This window comes from Pelodiscus sinensis, chromosome 4 (assembly GCF_052426305.1).
Source record: "Pelodiscus sinensis isolate ZL-2025 chromosome 4, ASM5242630v1, whole genome shotgun sequence".
In the NCBI taxonomy this organism is placed as follows: Eukaryota; Metazoa; Chordata; order Testudines; family Trionychidae; genus Pelodiscus; species Pelodiscus sinensis.
This window is the reverse complement of record NC_143055.1, coordinates 45,342,676-45,370,552: the sequence shown is the minus strand read 5'-3', so window position 1 is coordinate 45,370,552 and position 27,877 is coordinate 45,342,676. Positions and strand designations below refer to the sequence as shown.

General features: G+C 38.6%; 1 protein-coding gene across 2 annotated transcripts in view; it reads left to right on the top strand.

Moving 5' to 3' along the window:
- The window catches only part of BEND4 (BEN domain containing 4), a 36,311-nt gene extending 13,225 nt beyond the window's left edge, over positions 1-23,086 (top strand). Inside the window, exons 2-5 of one of the 2 annotated variants that reach the window (XM_075930513.2) lie at positions 2,069-2,629; positions 14,586-14,677; positions 19,387-19,627; positions 22,042-23,086. In XM_075930513.2, coding sequence (XP_075786628.1) covers positions 2,069-2,629; positions 14,586-14,677; positions 19,387-19,627; positions 22,042-22,259 — 1,112 coding nt within the window. In that variant the 3' untranslated portion in view covers positions 22,260-23,086. The remainder of the gene's footprint in view (positions 1-2,068; positions 2,630-14,585; positions 14,678-19,386; positions 19,628-22,041) is intronic. The other variant, XM_075930512.2, reaches the window with a different exon arrangement.
- Positions 23,087-27,877: the final 4,791 nt, after the last annotated feature.

Below are 27,877 nucleotides of genomic sequence, written 5' to 3'. Positions count from 1 at the left end.
ATTCCAATCAATATTATCCTTTGATTTTTTTTAAACTAACGGAAGTGTAGAAGGCGAAGAAATGAGGGAAAGATACCACATCTTGAGACTGTTAGTGCTTAAATATTTTGATTTGTATGTCAATCAGAATGTTCCATTTAGAAAGCTCCAGTATCACTGTTTCCATCTCTGGATTTGCTCTAAGTATTTATGTTTACATTGTAGCTGGTAGGCTATACCATATTGTTTCTAGTTCATCATTCTAAAGGTTAAAGATAGCAGTACTTACATAAGTGAGAGTTTAGTAGAGAGAGTAAATAAAATGGAATGTGATTACATACAATACCTATATACTTCAATGTATTTTGCTACTGGGTACGAGACAAGGGTTGCCAGGTGTCCGGTATTGACCCAGACAATCCAGTATTTTTGCCTCCTGTCTGGTAAAAAAAAAAAATTCAGAAAATACCAGACACCTAAAATGTCTGATATTTTCAGACTTTTTCCCCTGCCAGGAGGTGAAAATACCGGACACCTGGCAACCCTATACACACTCAGCAACCAGGCCCAGCCCACAGCCCCTCTAACCTTCCCCCCCACACACACTTAGCTGGTTCTGCAGGAAAGTTGCCTTCTGGCTCTGATCAAGAAAACAAGATGGCCACCAGCAAAAAGCCTAAAGACTTTTCTTAAAGGGGCCATGCTGTTTTATGCTGGGTTTTTTTTTGTTTTGTTTTGTTTTGTTTTGTTTTGTTTTTTGTTTTTTTTGGCTTAACTCTCGGGGTCCTTTTTTTTCCTCAACAACTTTTGACTCCTCTCCCTCCCCCCAACAGAATTTTTTCCCCAGTGTTCTTTTTTTGGGGGGTCCGTATTTTTGGTTAAACCATCTGCCAACCCTATACGAGGCTGAATGCGTGGCACCTTCTATTATTTGAAAAGAGGGCAACTACTAAGTGTTAGTTTTATTAACTACTGGGGATTGGAGGTTTTCCTGCATTTTTAAACAAAGAAAGGGTGGTAGGAAAAAGTTACTATATGTTTTAGTCTAACCCTGCCTCTGGCCTATACAGGAGTTTGTGGGTCTCAGAAGACAGCATGTGACTGTCATTCTCAATTCCTCTGCTGAGAGATTTCTCCCCGAGCTGGATCCAGGAATTTTAGAGACCTTTATGCTGGTTTGGCCCTTTCACTTGGTGTAAAGGGGCAAGAATGGTGGAGAGCAACTTAACTCATGTTGATTCAAATGCTCTTCGGGGAGAGTTGTTTTAATCTCACTAGGAGCAAGTAGATTTTTCCACCAATAGACACAGTCTTATGTAGCCAAGAGAAGCACCATTTTTTGAACGCATGAGTGTGTGGAGGGGGCTGTCTGCTGTTTTCTTCATGCCATCTGTGTGGTGTTGGGCCCCATCCACATATACATACAGAGAGAGAGCAGAACTTAAGGGAAGCTAACATATCTTCCTCTAAATTCAGGCGTGATTCATGTGCTTACACTTGAGTCAGTGGTATCTGAATATTCAGAGTCCAGCATGGACGAAGGAGATGCAATGTCTAAGAGAAGACCAAGCACAGCAAGGAAAAACTCATGCTTAGAAGGTTTGGTGGGAAGAAGGGAGCATAGGGAACAAAAATAAAAACATAACATGAAATCTTGAAAACAAGTAACTGTATTTAACAGTTTCTGTTTAGCTACATGACAAGCATTTATCTGACTATATATTTGTAACAAATTATATCAAATTTGTGTTTTCTTCCCCATTTTCAGGTCTTATTCACTGCTTAGTTCATAGGGATTATCATCCTAGTGCAGTCCTGATTAAATAGCAAGGTCATAGAGGTACTCCCAAAATAGAAGCAAAGTAATGATGGGTTTAATCTCAATATTACCTAAGTATTAGAGCAGAAAATGTAATTTTAATATGTTCAGAAAAACATTGTAAGATGCTCTAAATCATTAGACTAGTTGTGTGTGTGGGGGGGGGGGAGAAGGGGTTAGACTAGCTAGTACCATCTGACATATCCTTTCTGCTTTAGTTTGTTGTGATTCATCTTCTCTTTTTTTTCTTTTCTTTTTTTTCTGTTTCAGAGAGTCGTATGATTCTGGATGCCTTTGCCCAACAATGCAGCCGGGTTCTTAGTCTTTTAAATTGTGGTGGAAAACTACTGGACAACAATCACTCTCAGTCCATGATTTCCTGTGTAAAGCAGGAAAATACAAGTTATAATGAAAGACAAGAGCAGTGTCAGCTGGGGAAAATGGTCCATAGTCAGTCATCAGACAATTTAGATATAGAGATGCAGTATATGCAAAAGAAACAGCAAACCTCAGCCTTTCTGAGGGTTTTTACTGATTCCCTTCAAAACTATTTGCTTTCTGGGAGCTTTGCATCTCAGAACACTTCATCAGTAAATGATTTTGGCCATTTGGCAGATGTGGATCCACTGTCAACCTCTCCAGTGCACACTTTAGGTGGATGGACATCCCCAGCAACCTCTGAGTCCCATGGTCATCCATCATCATCTACACTTCCCGAGGAGGAAGAGGAAGAGGAGGGATACTGTCCCCGATGTCAAGAGCTAGAGCAGGAGGTAATTTCACTACAACAAGAAAATGAGGAACTCCGGAGAAAACTGGAAAGCATTCCAGGTAAATATTCCCAGGCCATGTAATATTTTATTTATTAATATCAAATTTACTTTATGTAATATACTGTAGCAAAGATTATAATATTAAAATAAGCTTTTAAATGGTATGTTAGGAGTTTAATTATCACTTGTCAAAACAGAGGAACCCAGTGTTAAGGCTCCAACCCTAACTCCTACGGTTATGTCAACTATTACGCTTAATTTGGTATTGTACACTATATACTGCATTATTTGTTGATAAATTTCCATATGAACTGCAATATAGTCACACATGCATTCAGGATAAAATGCAATTATAATTCAGAATTTGCTTAGTTTGGGGGCATCTAAGTCATTTCAAGTAGGTTGTCATGGTACTTTAAAATACATGCTTTCATATTGCTTGCCTCTGCTGTTATTTAAATGGCAGTTATAATATGCAAACCTATTTATTTCCTCTTTTTTTAAAAAGCATCTATTCAAAGTTCACATGTGCCAATATTTTTAACAAAGTGGATGGAAAATTTAAATTGAACTTTATCCTCTTAAAACATACCCAAACCATCAAAACTAAAACATTCCTCCCACTCTTCACACCCATCTCCAGGAAGAGCTTGGAAAAAAAGAGTCTCTCTGTAATATGTCCTGAAAGTTGAACTTTATCAGAATACAACAAGGAGAAGGAGGCCAATGTATGTTCCACAATAGAAAATTCTTCACTGAAAACACTCTCCACTCTTTTTTAAACCTGGAGGCTATTGGCACTTGAGATCAGCTGAGGTGTTTGAGTTGTGGTATTTCATAAGAACAAAGGATGTTTCTAAAGTATCTTGAATCCAAATCCTTTAGACCTTAAATAAAGATAAAAACACCTTGAGTAATACCAGAAACAAACTGGAAGCTAGTGAAGACTAAAGCACACATGCAACATGCACTTTTTTGGACACACACAAACTAGTGGAATGCAATGTTCTGTGTTTGCTGAAGGTTTTGAAAGTTCTTCAGGTGTATTCCCATCTAGAGCAGTATGTAACAGTAATCCACCATATACATGAGAAAGGCATGGATGGCTGCATATGAGAAGGGAAAAAAAATCACAACTTGCTAGCTAACTACAAATGGAAAAAAACTTGGCCACAGCTGTTGTTTGACCATCCAGATGATGATTTGGAAGACCCCAAGTTACAAATCTGAACAAACGTGATCAAAGCAGCTTACATAGCTTTCACTGTTTCTCTAGTTCTTCGTTCAGTTGCCAGCATTGTGTCTTTCTTATCTGTCCTGATCCTCCATCAGTGAGCTCTCAGCTAGTTTGACCATTTGACCTAGAAAGGCTATACTGAGAATGCGTACTCAATGCAAACTGCAAGGAATAGGGCAAACAATTACAAAAACTGGTGGGCTATTCTGTAATTAGATTCACCAAGCCAGTAATAAAATATTTTCTATAATACCACACTGGTTACCAAAATGTCAAATATTGTCCCCTTTAAGCAGTCCAACCTTTGGCTTCTATCAAGACAGCCTTGTCTAATATAATGAGAGATTACTAAAAACTGTATTCACCATTCTTAAAATTGTGCTAATCGTAAAGGACCAGACACATTGCCTGCCACGTCAATGAATATTTTAGATCTCACCCAAATACATGTTTACAGCCAATCCTTATTAACCTAATCTAAGATTTATTAATACAAAAAGAGAAGGGAGTTAAAAAGGCAATATACATACCAGTATGAGTAAAGTTCTTGGGTCAGTTTCATAGCAGAGATGGTGAGGTTGCTGATTTGTAAAAAGTCCTTTGAGAGTCAGTTTAAAAGGTTATATTTCAATAGGCAGTCCATGTGTAGAACATGTTCAAATTCTTCCATAATAATTCCAGGATGGATCCAGACTAACCTGGAGACCTTCATTTTGAAATGTAGACTTCCCCTATCAACATTTAAGCAGATCTGAGAATTTGGGGGGAGGAGGGGAAGATTAGGCCCAAAGTGTCTTTTATACTTGAAGGTGAGCATATAGGCCTCTTCACAAAGTGATGGTTGTAGTAGAGCTTCCTTTAGATAATACATATTGTTGCTTTGAAGCTAATCTCTTTCCTGAGCATACACTGGTAACTATTTGTATTCTTTAGCATAAGGCAATTAACCATTCAGACGGTTCACTAGAGGTTTACTGTGTAGAATTATAAGGTACAAAGAGAAATGAGGACAATAATATTATAACATCGCAAGTTTTGCCTAAATGATAATATCCGCATTTGATCTCTGAATCAACATAATACAGTAATGAAGTATTGAGAGACAGGAACAGAATTTTTGCATGCATAAGCTAATTAGATCACACTGTTAAACTTCGAATTATATATACGTAATCACAGACAAAATATACTTAGTGTCTACCCTTTGATTCTCTTATCAATACATGCATACATATTAAAGTTTACTTAACATGACTGATAACTATCTTCAAGGAATGGCCATTTATCATTTCAGGTTTGCTTTAGAGGTCACTCAGCCTACTGGTTGCTTAATCCTCACTGGTTTAGCATTACAACTAGTTACTAGCAAATCTGATCAGCCACACTGTCCAGGTTGAATGAAACAAAAATGTAGTACATTCCAAAGGCACTGCAACTCACACTAACAGCTTTGTATGCATTTCGGGACAGGAGGGGTGACAAAATTTAACCCTGGGGTAACCAAAATGAAAGAATCCTCACTGCAGAGCTCACAATGCCACCTCTCAGATCATAGATTCATAGAGCATAAGACAAGAAGACCATCAGTTCATCTAGTTTGACCTGTATATTACAGAGGCTATTACATTTCATCCAGCTACCCCTATGTTGAGCCTAATCATTTCTTGGTTTTGATAAAGCATATCTTACAGGAAGGCATCTAGTCCTGATCTGATGATGTCAAGAGACAGAATCTATCACTTCCCTTGATAGTTTGTTCCAGTGCTTAATCACCTTCACTGTTAAAAATGTGTGCCTAATTTATTTGAATGTGTGTGGCTTCAGTAGCCAGAAATTAGCTCTTGCTATGCCCTTCTTCATTAAAGAGCCCTTTAGTACCCAGTATTTTCTCCCCCTGAAGGTATTTATATCCTATAATCACTCAGTCTTCTTTTTGATAAGATAACCAGGTGGATACTTTAAATCTTTCACTGAAAGGCAGTTTCTTCAGCCCTCAAAGTATTTCTGTGGTTCTCATCTGCATCCTTCCGCTTTTTCAACATCCTTTATAAAATGTGGACACCAGGACTGGATGTACTACTCCAGTATCAGTCACACCAGGTGTATACATAGATAAAATAAGCTCCCTACATTCTTGTCTATATAGCCAAGAATTGCATTCACCCTTTTTGCCACAGTATTACACTGGAAGCTCATGTTGAGTTGCTCATCTTCTATGACCCCTAAGTTCTAGAGAGTCGTTGCTTTCCAAGATGTAGCCCCCCATTCTGCAGTTGTGACCTGCATTCCTTGTACCTAGATCTATAACTTTGAATTTGACTGTATTAAAGCACATTTTTGTTTGAATGGGACCAATTTATTCTGTGATCCAGATGAGTGTGTGACAGCCCCATTCACACAAATATTTGGCAAATCACAAAAACATTTGTGGCTCACATCAACCATTGTTTTATATGTACTTCCAAATCATTGAAGAAAATGTTGAATAATGTCAGGTCTCGTATTGAGTCCTGCAGAAGTCACTAGAAAATGCTCTTCAATGATATTCACCATTGACAGCTACTTTTTGAGATCTTTCACTTACCAGTTCTTAATCCATTTCTTTTGTGCACTGATATTTTATAAAGCCTATTTTTAACTGGAGTATTGTATGGTACTAAGTCAAATTCTCTACAAATGCTCAAGTATACTACATTGACAATGTTACCTTTTAACAACCAAACTTGTAATTTTATCAATGATTGAAATCAGGTTTGTTTTGACAAGACCTGTTTTCCATAAAACCATGTTAACTGGCTTTAATTATAATTCCTATCCTTAGTTCTTAATTAATTAAATCCCTTTTAATTTTCCATTATTTTGTCCTATATTGATATCAGGCCAAGTTGCCAGAATCATCTGGCTTGGCCTTTTTATTTTAAAAAGTAAGGGTCATTCAAGTGCAGTTCTTTTATAGCCCTACCAGGGATAGTAGGCACATCAGAAACACCTTATCTATGCTCTATTAAAGAATACAAAAAATCTAGAATAAATGTGCATGGATAGATCATTACCATATAATCAGCAGGAGATCAACAATGAAACCAGCACTGTCTGCATAACATCTTACAAAGGCCTAAAATCAAAATGATAGGAGTCAGGGAAATCTATGGACTCGAGGTACTGCCACAGTTGCTTTGCTGCCAAGGACTACTTGAGTCCACATTGTTGCCCAAAGCTCTCCAAATTGCCAAGGAGTAAATCTGTTTTAAAAATCAACTAGAAAAGGATCTCTTATCTGTTGTCCCACATTCTGACTCACTCCAATGAGGTCCTGCCAGCATGGGGGTTAACTATCTAGTCAGAGAATCAGTGTGATATTATCCACAGACTAATTAGCACACTCACAGCTTGAGATATTCTCCTCTGTATCTGATCAGACCACTCTTGATTCATTATCCAAAACACTTCTGCTCACCAAGACTTTGCAGGTTTTATGAGAGAACCAAAGAAACTTCATCACAAGATTCAGTAGTTCTTTGTGACAGTGTCATACCATAAAAGCCCTTTGCTCCCAGCAGTGCTCCAAACTTTTTCTTTGGTATTTCATCTGTTGTAGGTAGTCTGTGTACCATGGGCACTTGTTAGGAGTAATACAAGCGAAGAGCTGCTGTTAGGAAACAATATGTCCTATCAGATTACTGAAAGAGTGGTTTATTAACTTAGTACTTTTCACCTTCATTGATGTATGGAACTTGACTGCTGCTTTTAGCTCCAAAGAAAGATCAATACAATAAATACAAAAATTTTAAAGGAGGTTAAATGGGAAATATATGGTCTGCCCTCAAAGTGAAATGTGACTCTCCACAAATTCAACAGTCTGTTCCTTATCTTTTACAACTGTATCAGAATGATTTTCTCCCTTCAGGGAGAAAATTATGTTATGCAGGAGGTCAGACTAAATTATCACAATGGTCCCTTCTGTCCTTGGAATTCATGTACAACCTGGATCTGGGGCACAATATATATTAAGTGCTCCAGATTCAGTTCTTACATAGAGCTTCACAAATTGTGAATGCCTCACTGCTTTAATAATAATCAACATGCTGCTTCCATTATCAGTATGACCAAAAGGGAGATGGCACTGCTAAGTGATTAAAGAAGAGGTCTGGGAGTCAGGACATCAGGGTTCTCTTCCTATCTTGCTGCATGAGCTTAGGCAAATCATTCAGGGTACGTCTAAACTACATGGCTCCGTCGACAGAGCCATGTAGATTTGTTGTTTTGGCAAAGTCAAATGAAGCCGCGATTTAAATGATCGTGGCTTCATTTAAATTTACATGGCTGCCGCGCTGAGCCGACAAACAGCTGATCAGCTGTTTGTCCGCTCAGCGCGCTAGTCTGGACGCTCCCCTGTCGACATCAAAGCCCTTTGTCGGCAGCCCCGGTAAACCTCATCCCACGAGGTTTACCGGGGCTGCCGACAAAGGGCTTTGATGTCGGCAGGGGAGCGTCCAGACTAGCGCGCTGAGCGGACAAACAGCTGATCAGCTGTTTGTCGGCTCAGCGCGGCAGCCATGTAAATTTAAATGAAGCCGTGATCATTTAAATCGTGGCTTCATTTGACTTTGCCTGTATGTCTAATCTACATGCCTCTGACGACAGAGGCATGTAGTCTAGACACAGCCTCAGTGTGCATACATGCACATACCTGTGTGAAAGAGTGTTACCGGGCAATGAATGGGAAGAGAGTTGTCAGGAGGTAACACAGGGATAGCCATCTCCTTTGCCCAGCCACAGAAAGTACTTCAGTTATTTCTTCGTGGGGGGAGTGGAAGAAGAAATTGACAGAGGTGGGGGCTAAAAAGATAAGATGATGCGTGCAGTACCCAGATGGTGAGCAGGGTAGATTGGTCAGCCACAGAAAATATGAAAAAAAAACCAATTGATTTTTTTTTTAAAGCCTTGATATTCCCTTTGAACCACTGTCTGAGTTTATGTTGGTGCTTTGGACATTTTAATCTGATGTCTCCTCATCTGATCAGCTTTTCAGCTTCAAAGTGTGAAGTCATCTTACAAAGCAAAACTTGAATTAAATTAATGAGTGTTTTGCAAGGAACAGTGTACCAGAATAACCTTTGAATTTGCATGCAATAGCTGCTCTCATATCTTTGCTTTGCGACTTCATAGTGCTAGTTTATTGTACCAAAACATTCTATCCCAAATACACAAATTTTTACACCATACACACCTGTTCTTTTACATGCTACAGTCACTTCTGCTGCTCTGGACCTTATTATCCTTACTTTTTCCATGCTTCACATTGCGTGGTAAATTTATGGAAAGTTGATGTGGGAGAATTTTTATTGCAAACCATGGAAATTAGAGCAAAATTTGTAAAATATTCTGGATCAGTCTTGCTAGAATGAAGTCCCTTTGGAGAACTGTACCTCAAATTTAGTTTCTGTGGGGGCAACTCCTAATCTTGTAGTTAAACTTATAGTAGTTACTGCTCCTCTCTACCTAGTCATCTTTTGCAGCTCAAGGTTTATTATCATTCATTAGCGATAAATATGTGTAAAGGGGCTTACTGAGACTGTCCCTGCCCTGAAAAGCCTCTCCCACAGCATCTAACCTGAGATGTAAAGGTTGAGAGGAGGAGAAAACCAGTCAGTAGGGAGAAAAAATAAGGAAGGACAAGAATGACAACATGAGCAAGGGGGTTTCAGGTGACAGGAGCCACCTAGAAAGTAACAGTAGGATATGGAGGTTTCAAGTGAGGGGATGCTTTGCCAGTTGTTTTCCTGTGTGTCTCTGATAGTGTAGAGATTTTGACTGTCAATATAGGGCAACTAGTCTGATCATCTATGCCCCACTTCTGCTCATGTGGATTCTCCTGCTCTGTGTTAACTTTCTAAGTGCTTTTCTCAGTGAAATGTGTACTGTTTTCTTATTCATTCATCCATCAAATTGCAAAAATACCAAATTGTCAGTAGTTTTTAAAACAAACATGCAAACCATGAATTCCTGGCAGATATACAGCCTTATTTCCCCAATACTGCTTTAACCTCTGACTTCTCTCATCACCTCTTCTCCAGCTTTACTGCACTCCATCACTTTTCTTCATAAGCTGATACATGCAACTCCAGCCATCTTTCAGCTTCTCCTCACTGCATCAGTTCTTTCCTACCTACACTATGCCTCTTTGAAACTAGGCTCCAAGATGAACATTATTCTGAGAGTGCAAGTTGTTACTGAAATAAAAGTTTGACAAAAATAATACAATGCAAGTTATTGAGGATACCTGTACAACTATATCAGGCTGAGAAGCAACTCCGCTTACATCACCAAAAATCTGTACTACTGTGTACTTTCTAAGTAGGGGTTTTATAGACATTGTTCATTCGACATTGGTTTTTTTGACATTCAATTCTCAATTCAGACATTCCCTAAAATGAAGGCTCTCTCATTTGTTCATCTTGGACTCTGAGGATAGAAGCAGAAGCTAATGGGCTTAAACTGCAGCAAGGGAGGTTTAGGTTGGACATTAGGAAAAAGTTCCTAACTGTCAGGGTAGTCAAACACTGGAATAAATTGCCCAGGGAGGTTGTGGAATCCCTGTCTCTGGAGATATTTAAGAGTAGGTTGGATAAATGTCTACCAGGGATGGTCTAGACAGTATTTGGTCCTGCCATGAGGGTAGGAGACTGGACTCGATGACCTCTCGAGGTCCCTTCCAGTCCTAGTATTCTATGATTCTATGATTCAAGGTCCAGCAAACAGGATACCAGACACTTGCAAAATACATTCTCTTCCAAAGATGGAATATAGAAGTCTCTTCATCTCTTTTAGGAGTAAGACCCAATGAAGATATTGTAGATATTGTGTTTGTGGTATTTAAAGAGAGTATCATAAGATCTGAGTCATAAAATTACAATAGTGCCATATATCTTGTGAAAATGGCAGAGGAAAATGAGAAGTAGAAAGTAACAAAAACATTTAATTGGCAATGAGTATTACACTACTGAACAAGTCTTTGCCAAAAGGCAGACTTTAATACAGCTAGTTCCTTAGAATAACTGCAAAATCTTATTACTTTGATCAATGAACAGTGATGTTCCAACATCACCATATGCATGTCCTGTTTCCACAAAGCTTGTCTGCTTCTCAGTCATTCTGTGAATTTTGCTGAATATTCTAAAATACATGTTAACACCCAGTTTTCTCAATTTACATTTAGTTTCTTCAGAAATCCTTCTGCTCTTTTACTAGCTCTGGGCCATAGCCAGGAAAAAGTTTGGTATTTACCTGAGAGCTTTTTCCTTCGGGTTCTCCTGCCACCTTTATATGACTTTCTCCAAAACATTGACATTGTTCATTAAATCAAGATGGTGACATAAATTCATCCCAGCCCACAAGTTTACTGCAGATATTAAATCATGGCAACCAACTGTTGCTTCTATGGGGGCTTCTCTTCCATTGGCTATTATTCATAGTGGATTGTTTTTAAGGGAGGTCAGAGCTCTAGGTTATGACTTTAACTCCCAGAAACTAATTAGTCTAATTTAAGTGATTCTTTACGTTCACTGTTTTAGCAAAGAGAGTGTTCATTCTTAAAGTCATACTCTTTGAGTAATAAAAGAATGCCCAGATAACTTAAAATTGAACTATGGATGCCAAATGAAAGCTTTGAGCATTGGTGTTTCCACTGCCCTATTTGTGCTTTTGAAAGCTTAACATGTACTTTCTGAACCAGCATAACTGAAGAAGTGGACTGTGCCCACAAAAGCTCATTATATCATCTACATGTTTTGTTAATGTTTAAAGTGCTACTAGACTATTATTTGTTTTTTTAAGTTTAATCAGGGAAGTTTGACTTTGTGAACCCCATTTGGCAGTTCAGATATTGGAGAGATAAAAGGATGTTTGTCCCACAATAGCAGCAAAAGATACAGTTCTTTTAATAATGTTAACATCCAATTTGGGACTGAAAGCATTTCTACCTTTATGAAAAATGAAGAGTTTGTTTATTTATAAACATGAGCTTCAGCCAGTTTTCCTTCAGATTTCTGGCAGGTAATGGGAAAGCACCAGCATATCATTATCTGAATTTGATTAAATAGATTTAGAGCTGCATGTTATCAGCCTACTGATAACACCACAGTCCAAACAGGTTTATTGGCTGTCCGTAAGCCTTACATATATACTAAGACCAGTGGGATGATAAATGTAATCCATTTTTGCCATTGTCTAAAAAGGTTCTCTCTTGTCTTGCCCTCCTATAGGGATTAAAGAACATGAGTCCTCCCTTTTTCCTTACCAAAGTTATGGCATCAATTCAGAATCCTTTCAGCTACTTTAGCAGCCATTAAACATGTGTGGGAACTCAATGGGAAGAATGCAAATGCGTCATACCATCTCTCTTCTTCCCCTCTTTACTCTCCTAAAATAAACATCAGACAACAAATATGTTCCAAAAGATCCCCACATTGAACTTGGAAGCCTCAAGTAGATCAAATAAAATACCACAGTGCACATCAAACCCAAACAATATCCCTAACACACACATCTCCAATTTCTGTAGCGTAGGGGTATGCCTACACAGCAGCGTTATTTTGGAATAATGGACGTTATTCCAAAATAACATTATGTGCTGTCTACACAAGAAGCCCGTTATTTAGAAATACATTCAAAATAACAGGCTTCTTACTCCAACTTCCTGTCAACTTCGTTGTACAAGGATTAAGAAAGTCAGCAGAATATTGGTTTATTTTGAAATAAGTGATGTGTAGACAGTGACAAATTTTGAAATAAGCTATTTCAAAATAAGCTACACAATTTGCATAGCTTAAATTGTGTAGCTTATTTTGAGGTATGCACTACTGTGTGACGTACCCTAAGTGTCTCATCCCAGTCAGATAGTGAATCTGAATCTCATTTTCCTTTGTCAAGTAGAATAGGTCATGTTGGGAATTGACAAACAATGTGAAGAGAGATTCCCAGAAACATAATCTTATCCTTTAAAGCATCCCAGTTACCTTTTTAAAAATAGTCACTCTATATATCCTTTTCTCTTCCCTGCAATTAACCTTCCTATACACAAAAATAAACTTTCTCTGCCACTTTCTCTTCCAGATATCCAGTGCCTCATAATTCTCTCAGCTTACCACCAGACTTCTATGTTCAGGTCTGAGATGATGAGTGGAATATTTACAGCGCATTTAAAGATCAACTACAATTTTTGTAACAGTTTTCTCTCAGCTTATCAATATGCTACAGTCTGATAGCCAGACTGGGAAGGGCATTTGGAACATTTGTTACATTAGTATTCTCATCAGCCCTTTGGAGGCTAGCTATGGTGGGAGCATTCAGCATATTACCAAAGTTGAAGACACTTCATAAAATTATTTCCATGTCAGCTAGGTGTCCATAGTTACTCTAATTTCTTACAAACATCTTGGTAACTAGCAAGAATGGACAAATAGAAATGTCTTCATATATAAAGTTATCCACCTTTTCTTGTTCAGTTTCTTCTACAATATTGATCTGTAGTCACTACACTCTCTTCTGGGGTAATACCCTGGTGTGCTACCAGTGAGCAGGGAGATCACCAGAGAAACTGAGCTGAAAGCAGCTCACTTAAAAACCTACTTATCTCATATGACTTTATAAGATGATATGAGGATGCTAAGAAACTGAAGCTTGAATAAGTGTGCTGAGGTCTAAAACCCAGCGCAAAGTAAGTGTGTCTTTTTTTCAGAAGGTCAGAGCCCATAGGGACATCATAAATTGGGGCCAAGATTTTCAGGAATGAACAATGACATGAGAGCTTCAGTTCTGGGGTTTCTGGCTTACAATGCTTTGAAAGCATCTAATTTTCATAATATGCTGAGCACGCACTCTGAAAAATCAGGTCTCTTCTAGGTATCTCAGCTTGGACAACCAAAAATAGAGTACTAAAACACTAGCAACTTTTAAAAATCTTGTCCTGGACTGTTAGATAAAGCTACCAAGACCTCTAAGTATTTTGCCACATATAAGAACAACTCCTACAAAACTGATACATAAAAATGTTATTTATTATTACGAAAGTCAAGCATAATGCTATCAGTTTAATTCTCCCACGATGATTCGGACTCAGGAATAAAGCACTGTATTTAAAAAAAAATGCTCCAGACTTAATCAAGGATATGGCAGAATCTGCTTAAGAGAAACCAATAATTGAATCAGATCTAATTAACTCATCACCTCAGGAAAAAAGAATAGGATGGTGGTAACACTACTGAAATGGATGAATGTTTTGATGGAGGAGGAAAGGAATGAACAAAAGAGAAGAGATAATACAATGTTTACATATTCTTAAATGTGTGCACTATGATCAGTCTGCAGTTCCAGAAACATTCCAGACTGTTTACATGTTAATACTCAATGTATGATATAAGTCTAAGAAATGTTTTGTCCTGCATGTGCTTTAGGCTATTTACAGAGTGCAGAGATCTCTTTCACTGTCATCGATGCTGACCTAATTCAGACTTATAAGCATTATATTCTTTAAATGGAAAAACTCGTTGAGATGTAGTAAGCAGAAAACAAAATAATCCTCAGATAGGTCAACACAAAAAAAAATATATCAACTGCTATATATTGAATGAAATGACTGCATAAGCCAAAAGGAGGGTTATTTTCCATTGTAAATAAATCTTATAGGCATTCATAACAGATCTTGCTTGACTTGAGCTTACTGTTTTACTTTGTGCTAGATGTCTAATATACAGTAATTGCACTTTGTTTCATGCAGTTCCCTGCCAGACTGTTTTAGATTATTTGAAGACTGTACTTCAGCATCACAACCAACTTATGGTACCACAGCCAACAGACCATCCAGCAGAGGTAGTATATGATGAACATAAGCCTTATATACTTACATTTGAAATTTAATTAAAAAAGAAATGTATAGGTCAATAAATCAGTAGATACGGGAAGATTATATTTACTAGTAAAATAGATAAAATCTAGCATTAAACTGTCATTTCCCATATGCCACAAGTGATTGGATTTACATAATACTAAGAATAATGGAGTAGTGCCACTACAGGCTGGACCTCCCTGGCCCACAGGACCTGACCAGTCCTGAAAGAGGGAGGTCAGTTCTGTTCCTCCATTGACAGACTCCAGGCTTTCCCACGGTCCATCAGCTGAGGGCTCCCCTTCTCCCACCACAAAGCTCCAGCGGGGCTCCACAGCCCCAGGACTGCCAGGGTTCCACAGCACTAGGTTGGTAGGGTGGCTGCTGCTGCCTCTGCTGACCAGTGCCCTCTGGTCCAACAACAGGCATGGTCTGATGTTGTCAGAACAGAGAGTCCGGGAGAAGATCCAAAATTGTTCCATCCAGTGATGTTCACTCCTCTTCCCCATACACACTATACTTGTAATGGTTTGGTTTTTCTGATCTTTCCTCAGGCAGAGACAGATATTATAGTCAGATTTTAGATGTTTGAAATTGCAAGGTGGTTATAAGACTTCCTTTAGATCTCAAACAATCCTACATTACAGACTTTGCTCTCTAGCATTTCTAATGGATTCAAAACACAGTGATGGACATTATCAAAAAATGCTTGTCTCTGAGTTTGAGGTATGGGGGATAGTTCAAAGCAAGTGTTTTGTTACTGAAAAGTACTGCATTGAAAGCTTTGGCTACTAAGACCTCCACTTAGTCAAAGAATAAGTTTGTCTTATGTATCCACTCTAGAGCAGTTTTTCCTGATATTGCCCTATCAACATGTTTCAACTCAGAACTAGAAAGAATATGCTTGGAGAGGGGTAATAAGCCTTTTTAAAATGTCCAGAACTGAAGTTGACACCTTTCTTCCTATAAATATTTTCAAATACTTCCACCCTACTGTCTACCACCCACACAACTTAGAGGGAAGTTATTCTGAACTTCTGCCATCCAGACTTTTTCTCCTCTATACATGAAAGATACACTGCAAGAAGTGCACACTGCTCAGCTGGTCCAAACTGCTATAGCTCCTCTGAAGTCAGTCTGCATCATCTGAGAATCTGCCCCCAAGTGTGTGTGCCCCCACTTTGCTTCTCACTATATTTTATGCCAAGTGGTTTCATTTTATTGAAAGCTGCATTTATCGGCAATCGTTCACAGTAAAAATTCCAAGCTTTCCTTTTCCTTCTCTCCTTTTTTTGCTTAACTGAAGTTTTGAAGCCATTGTAAAAACTAAATGTTTTGTAACTGTCTATTGTGGACAGCTTGTTATAATGCGAGAGGATTTTGATTGAATTAAAACTTACAAAAAGTTTAAAAGTTTAATCATGTACAGATATAAACATGAATTCATTTGTACTTTGAGTCATTCCTCCAGTATACACTTGTTATATTTCTTGAGAGTGGATTTCTTTTTAGATTGGTTGTTCTTAACTACTGTCAGATGCAGAAAATGCATCTTACATTTATCAACAGTAATTAAAAAAATAATGATTAATAATGTTCTTCATAATACAATACCATTTATTTAAATATTTGGCAATTATTTACATTTTCAAATATCTTAATTTCTATTACAATATAGAATACAACATGTTCAGTGCTCACTTTATTTTTGTTTACAAATATTTGCAATGTAAAAATACCTAAAGAAATATTCGTCATTTCCCCCATTACAAGTACACTAGTTCAATCTCTTTATCATTGAAGTTGATTTTACAAATGTAGAATTATGTAAAAAATCATTCAGTAATAAAACACTGTAAAACTTTAGAGCTTACATTAATTTTTAATGCATTAATTTTTAATGTTTTTGGCAAGGAAGCATGTCTTCTGGAGTGTTGCCAAAGAATGAAAAGGCATACAAATGCTTAGCATATCTGCCAGTAAACACGTTGGAATGTCAACTATAAAAGTGCCATGAAATACTTGTTCTCACGTTCAGGTGACATTGTAATTAAGAAGCAGGAACATTATCTCCCATATATATAAAGAAATTTGTTCATCTAAGCAATTGATTGAACAAGAAGTAAGACTGAGTGGATTTATAGGCTATAAAGTTTTATATAGTTTTGTTTTAGAGTACAGTTATGTAACAAATCTACAATTTAAGTTGTACTTTCACGATAAAGCGATGGCATTACGGTATTGTATGAGATGACTAGAAAAATACTCACTTTTGTTTGTTTTTTTACCATGCAAATATTTGTAATAAAAACAATATTAAGTGAGCACTGTACAGTTTGTATTCTGTGCTGTACTTGAAGCCAATATATTTGAAAATGTAGAAAAAATCCAATATTTAATATATTTCAGTTGGGATCCTAGTGTTTATCACAATTTTTTTTATTCACAATTAATTTTTTTTACTTAATCACTTGAATTAACTACAGTTAATCAACAGCTCTAATCAAGAGCCTTTTGCCCCAAGTGTTTTAAATACATAGGAATTGATGTACCTATGTCTGAATTAGAATATAGCCATTGTTTAACAGAGCACCTCAATATTACAGCCCCCTTTCACAGATATTGAAGAAAAATACACTAAAACACTGAAATTTCAGTGGGGGGATATGGGTAGGTATAGCTGGAATTAAGTTCAATTCAGTTGCTCAAAGTGTCATGAGCTCTTAGATGACCACATGCAATCAGAGATTTTTACACTGCAGTTAAAGACTGCACTTCCATCAGCACAATGATTTCCACTCCCTGCTAACTTTTTAGGATAACTTGTGTGTGCCTAATGAGTCCCCAATTCAGCAAAGTGCTTAATCCATACTAAAGGTGGCAGGATCACATCCAAATACTAACCATGCCAGATTTTTCTTTACTTGAGAGTGATGACAAGATGATAGTCCTAATTGGTGCTACTTGGTGTCAAAGGTCATTCTTGGAGTTTGTATGTTATGCTAGTACAAACACCCAGTATTGGTTTGTTTTCCTCCCAGCTTAATCAGAATTTGTATATATCTAATAGTTTAACAATTAAATGCCAATAGCCTAGAAACAGAGGATAACAAGCTTGATACATACAGGATTATGAGCAAGTTACTGATCAAAACTGAGGGTCACATATTCCCGTGGTCACTCAGTGGTGGAACTGGCCCATAGAGGATCACCTCAGAGTAAGGGTGATCTGGTTATACAGAACCAGCACAGGGGCTCAGTCCATTCCTCCTCCCTACTGCCAGCAGGGAGTCTCTGGGCCTGGTCTACCCCATCACAGGTACCATTAGGATGAATAAAGTGCCAAGGTTAGTTTCCAATTACCTTTGCACACTGAATCCAACCTTTGATTTTTGCAGATTAGCCATATAATATGACCCCACTGAGCTTTTGCTGAATTTCACAGATTTACTACGCTTATAAAAAATCAAAAGTAATGGGTGTCTGATGCACAAATCCCAAAGTCATCTCCCAATAGGCTTTATAAACATGTGGGTGATGCTGGGGCGAGAGGAAAGAATTTTATACTGTATTTTAAAAAATTCACATTGTGCACTACATGTTAGTGAATAAATAGTGTTACATTAGGAGAGAGGGACCACAAGTAACACAGTAGAGTGCCCCAGATGCCACTAATTCAAAAGAGTAGCATTTCACTTAACACATTTTCTTATTGAACTCCCATTGAAAGTATTTAATGTAATAGTGCTTTTACAAAGGAGGCCTAATTTGGTGAAACAGTGCTAGATTTATAAGTTGCAATAAATGTATGCAGCTGTAAAAGTGAACGAGTCTCTAGGAAACTGTTTTTTAAATACTTTAATTACCTCTGAACGAGTCCATTAAAACTGAGATCTTGGGTTAATTAATTTGTCCTATGCTGTAGAATTTTACAGGCAACAAGAATTAAAGTAAATTTGTTTAGGTGCAGTTGACCAAAGTTGGCTTATACATGTTGTATGGGTTACAGAAATTAACATAATTAGTCCCTCTGCATCTATTTAGTATTGGAATTTTAAAGTACATATAAATTATGAAGGCTAAAAGTAAGATATGTTTCCATTTGACATAGTGGCATTCGTATAAAGCTATAATTTGAATTAATGTGGCATTCATTAATAATAATGAAGCTTTTAGGTTTTTTACAGTTCGGCTTTATTTTCTTTATATTTTTTCACAGTAACACAACTGCTGTCAGGTTTTAGGTGTGTTCAACAAAAAGTAATACATTTATTATAAAAATAGACTGTAAAAAGTCACTTCTGAAGTAGTGAACTGCCAGCTGCCTTAAAGAGACCCGTTTGATCACACTCTTCAAAGACATTTTTGCACATTTGAATAGATTAAGAAGGAAAGGTTATATTTAAATGTATCCCCAATCATTGGATCTCTGCAGTTTTTAGCTTACCTGTTAAAGTTCAAGATATAAATAACCACACACTGAAAAAGCATTCCTCAGACCTCACTGGGTCTTGTTATAGAAAATGCAAATGGAATTTTAAAAGTCCCCATTTTCATTATGAGTAATTATTCACTTCTGTAGGAAGTTCATTGTCAGCATCTCAGCTAGTTGAAAGCATTTTTCTTTGCAACTAACATTATCTTTACTTATCTGCCTTGTAAAATAAATAATAGAAATATTTAATTTTTCCAGGGAAGCAAACAGTTGCTGAACAACTATCCTGTCTACATCACTAGTAAACAGTGGGATGAGGCTGTTAATTCTTCAAAGAAAGATGGAAGGCGGCTACTTCGATATCTCATCAGATTTGTTTTCACAACCGATGAGCTTAAGTACTCATGCGGCCTTGGGAAAAGGAAAAGGTCAGTGCAGTCAGGAGAGACAGGTCCTGAAAGACGTCCTCTGGATCCAGTAAAAGTAACATGTCTCAGAGGTACTGCATCTTTTCGCTCAGTGTCCACCATATGTGATCTCATTTCACCACATTGGCTCTGGCTCAGTATAAGCTTTCAGCTTACTGCAGCATAAATAGAGAGGTTTCTAAGACAGACGACAAAAGTAGTTAGACATATGGAAAAACTTCCATTTAAGGGGAAATTGAGGAGACTGGAATTGTTTAATTTAGAGAGGGGTCAAATAAGAGGCTTCATCATAAGATGGTGTAGAGAAGGTAAAGCAAATAATCCTATTTATCCTCTTATACAGTAAGAATAGGGAAACATTCACAATTCATAATTAACCAGGGAACTGAATGCCTCAATATACCATTTAAGCCAGGAGCTTATTAGCCTTCAAAACAGGACTGGAAACTTCCTCTTGTGAAGGGGTATTTCATAATTGTTCACTACAGGGTTTCTTGCAAACACACTGAACAAGCTGAACTGGCAATTCCTATTTTGATTTTCTGAGATTTTAAGGCTCGTTGTCAGTCTTTATAATGGGTCACATAAAACATTTTAACTAGCTTGGTTTGAAGAACCCTTGGAATTAGTCTTGGTGTCTCCACAAATATAGTATCTATTTCATTCTTTTAATAGAACCCATCTTTCATAGCACTACATGTGCAAAAATCATTCAGAAGCAACTGACAACACAAAACCTATAAAGTTCTTACTAAGCAATGAAAAAAATAAAATAAAAGGGAAACACCAGAAGCAGAAATGGTTACATTTGAGACTGAACTTCTATCCATTTAGAGAAGTAATTAACATTGCCTGGCAGAGCAGACTTTTAATTGTGATATACTTACATAATTGCATAACTTATTTAAAGCATTACTTTGCATAAACTCAGACTAAGGCACAGTGTTTTCTGCTACACAAAAGATTCACCAGATGTTAAGCAACATAAAATGAATTATCAGAGCTTAAAGGAAGTGGGGACAATGCATTTCAGTGCAAGAGCGCGCTGCACTTAGGGTGTCAAGTTCCCTGGAAGCTAAGGACTTAAAAGTTGAAAAGAAGTGCATCAGGCTTTAATAAGATTTCTTAAATTTCAATTGGTAAATTATACATGAGCAGAAATGTAATACCAACTCTACCATCACTATACACTTCCTTAATTGCTAAGTCAGGTTTTGAACAGAGATAGGACCAGGGAGATAAGGCATTGGTGGTGCCACCTTCATATCTGCTGGCTTTAAAGGTTCTCATGTATACTTAAAGGCCAATGGGCAAGACCAAATTCTGGAACATAATTTGTTTTGAGGCACTAGACATGTAAAATAGATGTGTGTATCCATTAGTGCTCTATGGAAAAATGGCAATTCCATAAATAATTTAGAATCTTGCACAGGAAGTCAAAATGTCTGGGGTCTATTGTGCCTGTTAGATCTCTCCAGAGCAGTTTATAAATTAGTATGTCTTGAGTTGGCCTGGCAATGCAACAGTCAGCAATGCTTGGGATCCAAATGAGCCTCTCTAGCCCCTACCCATTTAAAAGCAAGGTAATGTATGTGTGTAAGGAGTGATCCTTGTCATTGCCCAGTGTTGGACTGAACCCTGGGGTAATGGCAGGAAGTAAGAACTACTTGATTTCAGAGAGCCATTTCTAACCAGCTTTACTGCCAGCACAATGGAGGACCTGTGAGTGCTAAGGAGAGTGCTTGATGAATTGGAGAGTTCTCCAGAACCATCTTTAAGTTTTTTAAAAAAAGCCCAGCATGCCTAAACTGTAGCACTGTTTCTACACATAGTAACCATTATCTTGATCAACATCCCAGTTTATGAAGCTGCATGCAAGGATAATTAAACAGCAAAGGACAGTATTGGTTGCACAGATTTATAGGAAGCAGAATGTAAAACAGAAATATGTTCCACTTTTGAAGGCATGTTACTGGAGTAGCTATGCCAAAAATCGTATGTCCCTATTTTCTAAAATATCAGATAGCTTGCAATTCATGATAACAGCATTCCCTGGCTGAAATCTGCAGATGTTAAAGTAGGCAGCAGAGGAAGATCATAAAGACCCATGAATGTAAGCACAAATACATTAAAAGTGTGTATGGATTACAGGCTTCAAATAAAATACATTTCCGATTTCATACCAACCTTTACATGCATTGCACACTATCATAAAAAATTCTCTTAATGTATTGGGGGGAGGGAGGGTTCAGCAAAGAGAAATTTCTCTGTAGCTGCACACACATTACTTATAGTGAAATAAGTGTGCCTAGAAATAAAATGGGTTCAATTGGCATTATCATGACATTTCCCATAAGATTTTATTCCTGTTTAAATAGTCACTCTAATGCTCTACTTATTACTTGCAGTGAACTCTTGCTAGTTGGGCAGTAACACTGTGTGCTACAAAAATAAGCTGTTTCGTATCACTGTCTGTTTTCTACAGAGTTCATTAGGATGCATTGTACTTCCAACCCTGATTGGTGGATGCCATCTGAAGAACAAATAAACAAGGTTTTCAGTGATGCAGTAGGACATGCTCGTCAAGGACGTGCAGTGGGGACTTTTCTTCACAATGGTAACTCATATTATGAGGGAATTGACCATCAGGGTTCACAAGAAGAAATCTTCAACAGAACTGTCCAAGAGGGATCTGTAGATTGATCTCAGTGGAGGGAATCTATACTAGAAAAAGAGCCCGTTAATTAGAAGATACTTTACTAGAAATACTTTCCTTGAAATCATTTAAGAATCCAAAGCATGTTTGAAGTCACACTGCAAACATTCCAGCTTTCCCATCCTGTCTCAGTGCTCCAGTCAACAGAGAATGATTCATTTCAAGGCCCATCTATGGGATCTCTTGGTGCCTATAAACTGAAAGCCTTTCATAGATTCTTGAAAGGAAAACTGCAATTTCAATTCATCTAATTCTAAAGAATTTTTTTTAAAGTCTCAAATTTCTAAATAAAGAAAAAGTTACTGTATTGTCTGCTGGCTGACATTGGGCCCAATTCTGAATTACTAGGCAGAACTGAACTCTGGCAGAATTCCTCATTACTATGTGTTATGCCTGAGTAAAGGGGTTTAGGATCAAACCCAGAGACTTTTGACAAAGGAAGTAGTCTTCTATTTTTACTATAAAGTAGTATAGAAAAATTATAAAAGTTATCTTAAAATGTGGAAGTTTCCATCTCAGGTTATGTACTGAAGCTCTGAATAATATTTCCTCTGTCTAGCAATACCGGGATATTAAATGTCCCTGCTAAAACAAGAGTATTCATTGGCAACAGAATCCTTCAATTAGGAAATATCAAAACAGTAACAGGCATTTCTACACCAATAAAAATTTCTCTGTGTAATTGGTAGATACTATATTTATCTAAAATATTTAGGTAATCACTGCAGTTTTCCTAAAAATGAGATTGCTATACCATGAATTGGCATTTCAGGAGCCAGTCTCTTTATTTTGCAGCAGTATTTTATAGCTTTAAGGGTACATTTGCTTGTGCTATTGTTTGTGTTTTTTTCTCATTGCCTGATCTGTTTCATGGCAGGTGCTGGTCCTAATGCTCAGATACTCAATGGTGCATAGAGGTAGGGATTCTGTAATAAAAGTCCAATTTATCCTTTTGGCTATTGGGCACTAAAGCACAGGTCCCGGACTGATCGAGAATTGTAAGCAAATATTTGTGATAGAAATGAAGCTGATTCACAATGGAATACAATATTGGAAGCAGATATCAAGGTAAAAATCTCAATTTACTGGAGATTTTCAGTATCAGATTTATGGTGCATCGTCACAATGGGACAGCTTTGAATAACTGATGCAATCTAGAAACATTTAACACCAAAGAACCAACACCCTCCCCCCTCATTTTTAGCCTTTTTCCGGTCCTCCTGCTTTAGGCGAGTCAGTCTTTCTCCATCACTACTGGATTCTTGAATCAGCTTTTTTTTCTGGAGATCATATTACCTGTTTAGACATATTGAACTCTTTCTGTGTGGGTGCATCTTCTCTATCTTTGATCGCCTTTACCTCTACCTCATCTTTGCCTGTTTTCCTAAGTATTTTCTACCCCATCCCTAACCAGGGGGCATGGACCTAAAGAGCATCTACTAACTAATCTCTTCACTTCTGCCCGCTATATGGGTGACTACTGGATGGGGAAACCTAGACACAACAGTCTCCATAACAGCCATGAAGGGTGCCTCTGAACCAAGGTGCTCCTATAACTCCTACTGAATTGAGGATGAAGTACAGAGGCACCCTCCCATATACTAATTCCCCATGCAATAACTTCCTCATCTGTCTCCTGTTTGTCTGCCATTGTGAATGGTTTCTGCTGTATGTAGTGCCCTCCCCACTCCAGTCAAGTCAGTGAGACGAAGCACATCATCAGCACAGTGCATCCATTGAGCAAGATGGATTTTCCTTGCGTCAATTAACAGGCTGTACCTGGATGGTTTTTCAGGAAACAGTCTGCTGTACGTACCTTTGTAGACACAGTCTAATACAATGTAGGCTTGCAGCCCCTCAACTTCCAATACCTCTTAATTTTATTTTTTTCTAATGTTTATAAGGGGATTTTTAAATCTTTATTTAACTTAGAATAACAAATTTAATTTCTAAAAAGTAAGTAGTAGTTTAATTACATTGGATGAGACCATGCCATCAGTTTTCAAACAGAATCCCTTACTGTGGTCAAGAGGAGGTTCTGCTCATAGATCAATGGCACAAGATGGTCCTGTTTGGAAGAAGCTCAGCATGTGTCTGTCCATCCACTGGACACACATTCTGCTATAGTAGAAGATAGTGGTCAGGCAGTGCAAGTCCTGCAGGAAAGTCTTATTGTGATGACCCTGGCCAGAACTTGGTAAAACATGTCAGCATTATACTATACGTGAGTATTTACAACCTGAGTCAGCATACTGTAAAAACAATATATGTATCATGTATTTTTGTAAACATTGTGATGGTTTATTTCAAATGCTTAATTGTATAAAATTAAAAGTGAAAACATTTCACTTTGAATAACAGAAAAAATATATCACTTCATTACCAGGTTTCTCTCAAATAATATTGTAGGAATTTTGTAACCAGGAAGCCTAGTTTTATTTTTGGTGTAAACAAAAGAGTAGTCAGGCTTCTGCCCTAAAATGCTGGTCTGACTTCACAATACTGCCCTTTCCTATTGTGCAAACTAACCAAATGTGTGGCCTGATCTATGTGTGTATGTAAAGACTGTTTCTCTTTGTACATGCGTTTTCAGAATCAAACCTATATATGCCAAAATTCTGTCTTCAATTGCATGAGTGCACTTAGCACTGAAGCAAACTGGAGTCACAGATGAGCAGAGGCCAGAATTTAGAAGTGTTTGCTTTCTCTCTATATAAAAAAAATATATATCCTGCGGGATGACAGAGTGATGTCACCAGCATTGCCCCACCCCTCAGCTCCAGGTAGTTCATCTGGTCCTTACATTGCTCTCCTACAAGAGGGGGTCATCTTAGGCTGCCGTCATCAGCCTCTGCCCCCGCCCTCTGGCCCAGCCACCTTCCACACTAACCAGCCTCTTCCCCCACAACCTGCAGACTCTTCATGCCATGCTACCATTGCAGCTGGTCAGAACAAGCCCAGAACATGCACCCCTGCCTTTCCCACTAACCAGCCTGTTCCCCCACAGCCCTACTGGCTGCAGCCCCTCGTCATGCCACTCCCAACCCCCTTACTCTCACACCCCCCAGCCAAGACCCACACCCTGCCCCCCTCACTCACTACCCAGATGAGACCATGCACCTCTAACCCCCTCACACACCATAGTACTACCACCACACACACCCCGGAAGGTTAAAGCGCCAGCACTGGCTTCCTGCAGGGGATGAGGAGGAGAAAGCCCCAAGGCTCTGCACTTGCTGCTGCTTTCCTTCCCCTTTTCCCCTTCCCCGGCTGGGGGAGCAGCAGTGCAGAGACACGCTTCAAGGAGGCTTTTCCCACTGCTGTTCGCCCAGCCAGCGGGTGGGAAAGAAGCAGCAACATCGGGGGAGCCTTGCAGCCGTCTCTATCCCCCTACAAGAAGCCAGCATTGGGGCTTCAACCTCAGGAGAGGGGGTGAGGCTGGAGCACCAGTGCAGGCTGGGGTGTGGGGTCCCCCTCACTCATCACCCTGCTGAGACTCTGCATCCCCAAACCCCCCACCCCACACACACACATCCTCTCCGCCAAGACCCCACGCCCCACCCTCTCACGCATACCCTCTGCTGAGACCCTGCACCCCCAGCCCTCTCTGTCACTAAGACCCTGCAGCCCCAGCCTGCTCCTGCCTCCTCCCCTCCTACTCCTAAGAGAGAGGGGGGTTGGCGAGTGTAGCGAGCAGGGGGCGTGGCCCCCAAGTATTTTTTTTAAAGTTTCAGATTACAAAATCTGTCCTGGGTTTAATGATGTGAACTATGGTCCCTTTGGCTCTTGACCAAATTCACTTCATTTATAACCTTTCACAGCTATTTATTCTAACTAGTCCAAGGCATATATTTTCATTGCATTATAAATCCATGTGCATTACTGAGAACACATCTACAGGAAACTAGGAATAATTTCTAGGGAACATTAGGGACCAGAAATAACAGACAACATATAAGCCATTGCACAACTAGATATCCATGTTAAAGCTCTGTGTTTTGTAAAGTATTGTGTTAATTTATGGTGCTATATGTTCATGGAAAATTTGAAACAGAAGGAAGTAATTTTCACCTCACTCAGAAAAGAGTCCTAACATCCTTCTGGAAGATAGATCCTTGTCTTACAAATTCTTTACTCTTGCTGTCCTTTATGTATCTACTTTCTCTGAAACTGTGTGTAGCAGTACTGCATACCCATTAGTGCCAATCTGCCTTTGCTCTATTTTCTATGACAAATAATTGTGGAGAAACTGTGATTAAAAACCCATTAATCCTAATATTTTTATTGTTAAGGTGTAGTTAATTCTATGAATACTTTCTATTGATGACTGTACTGTGTAGAGTAAATACAAGTTAGGGATAGCCTAATACCAGATACTGTACAACAGAGTGCATAGTGTAATATAGACTAGTTAGTTTTTTGTGACAATTTCTATAGGATGTGTGAATTGTTTTCTATGTGGCGACACACATTTCTTTTAAAAATTTAAAACTGTTAGACGGTTTTTAAAGTCAATATTTTTTAATTATAAAAAACATTTGTTACTAGAGTTAACTATTTCAGGTGTTATCCCTAATTTGAATATTGGTTTTATTATTACGTACCTCCAGTTCCATTTGTTCTGTTGCATAACAATGCACAATAAAAGTTAGTCTCTGATTAATGGTTTGTCCAGTTTTCTAAACATGTCATTGTGTCAAAACAACTGTATTCACGGTTTGGTCTAAATATCGCTATATATTTAAAAAAAAAAAACTTTTCCTTCGGGGTCACAGAGTAACATCACTCTACATCACCCCACCCCCCAATCTCAACAGAGTCCCCAGAAGGGAAAGAGGTCTGCCATGGCTCAGGGTTCTCCTCTGTCTCCCCACACCACCACCTCTGGGAGCACACCTTGGCTACGTCTACACTGGAAAGATCTTGTGCAAAAACTCTTCCAGAAGAGAGCATCTAGACTGGCATGTGCTTTTGCGCAAGGGCATCTGTGCCAGTGTAGATGCTCTCTTGCACAAGAAAGCTCTAATGGCCATTTTAACCATAGGGCTTTCTTGCGCAAGAAATTCATGTTGCCTGTCTACACTGGCCACGTGCGCAGGGCTCATTCCTGAGTGGGAGCATCATAGTTCTTGCGCAAGAAGCACTGATTTCATACATTAGAACGTCAGTGTTCTTGCGCAAGAACTCGCAGCCAGTGTAGACAGGCAGCAAGTTTTTGCACAAAAGCGGTTGCTTTTGCGCAAGATCGTGCCAGTGTAGACACAGCTCCAGGGCCCCCTACTGGCCCCAAGCTTCCCTACAAGAGGCCAGGGGGTGGCAGCAGCTGCTTCTCACTGTGCTGAGGGCCCTGTAGCTCCAGGACCCAAGGGAGGAGGCAAGGCAAGGAGGTTGTGAGTGTGGGGTATATCTACACTGCAGTCTTCTTTCGAGAGAAGAATGCAAAGTAGGCATACCGGAGTTACAAATGAAGCCGGGATTTAAATATATCTCACTGCATTTGCATAATCGCGTTATGGTGCGTTAGGGCATGGGGGGGTCCAGCGGCAGCTGGTAGTCCCCCCAAAAGTATCGCTGCAAGCTACTATACCTGGCCCATGACATCCCG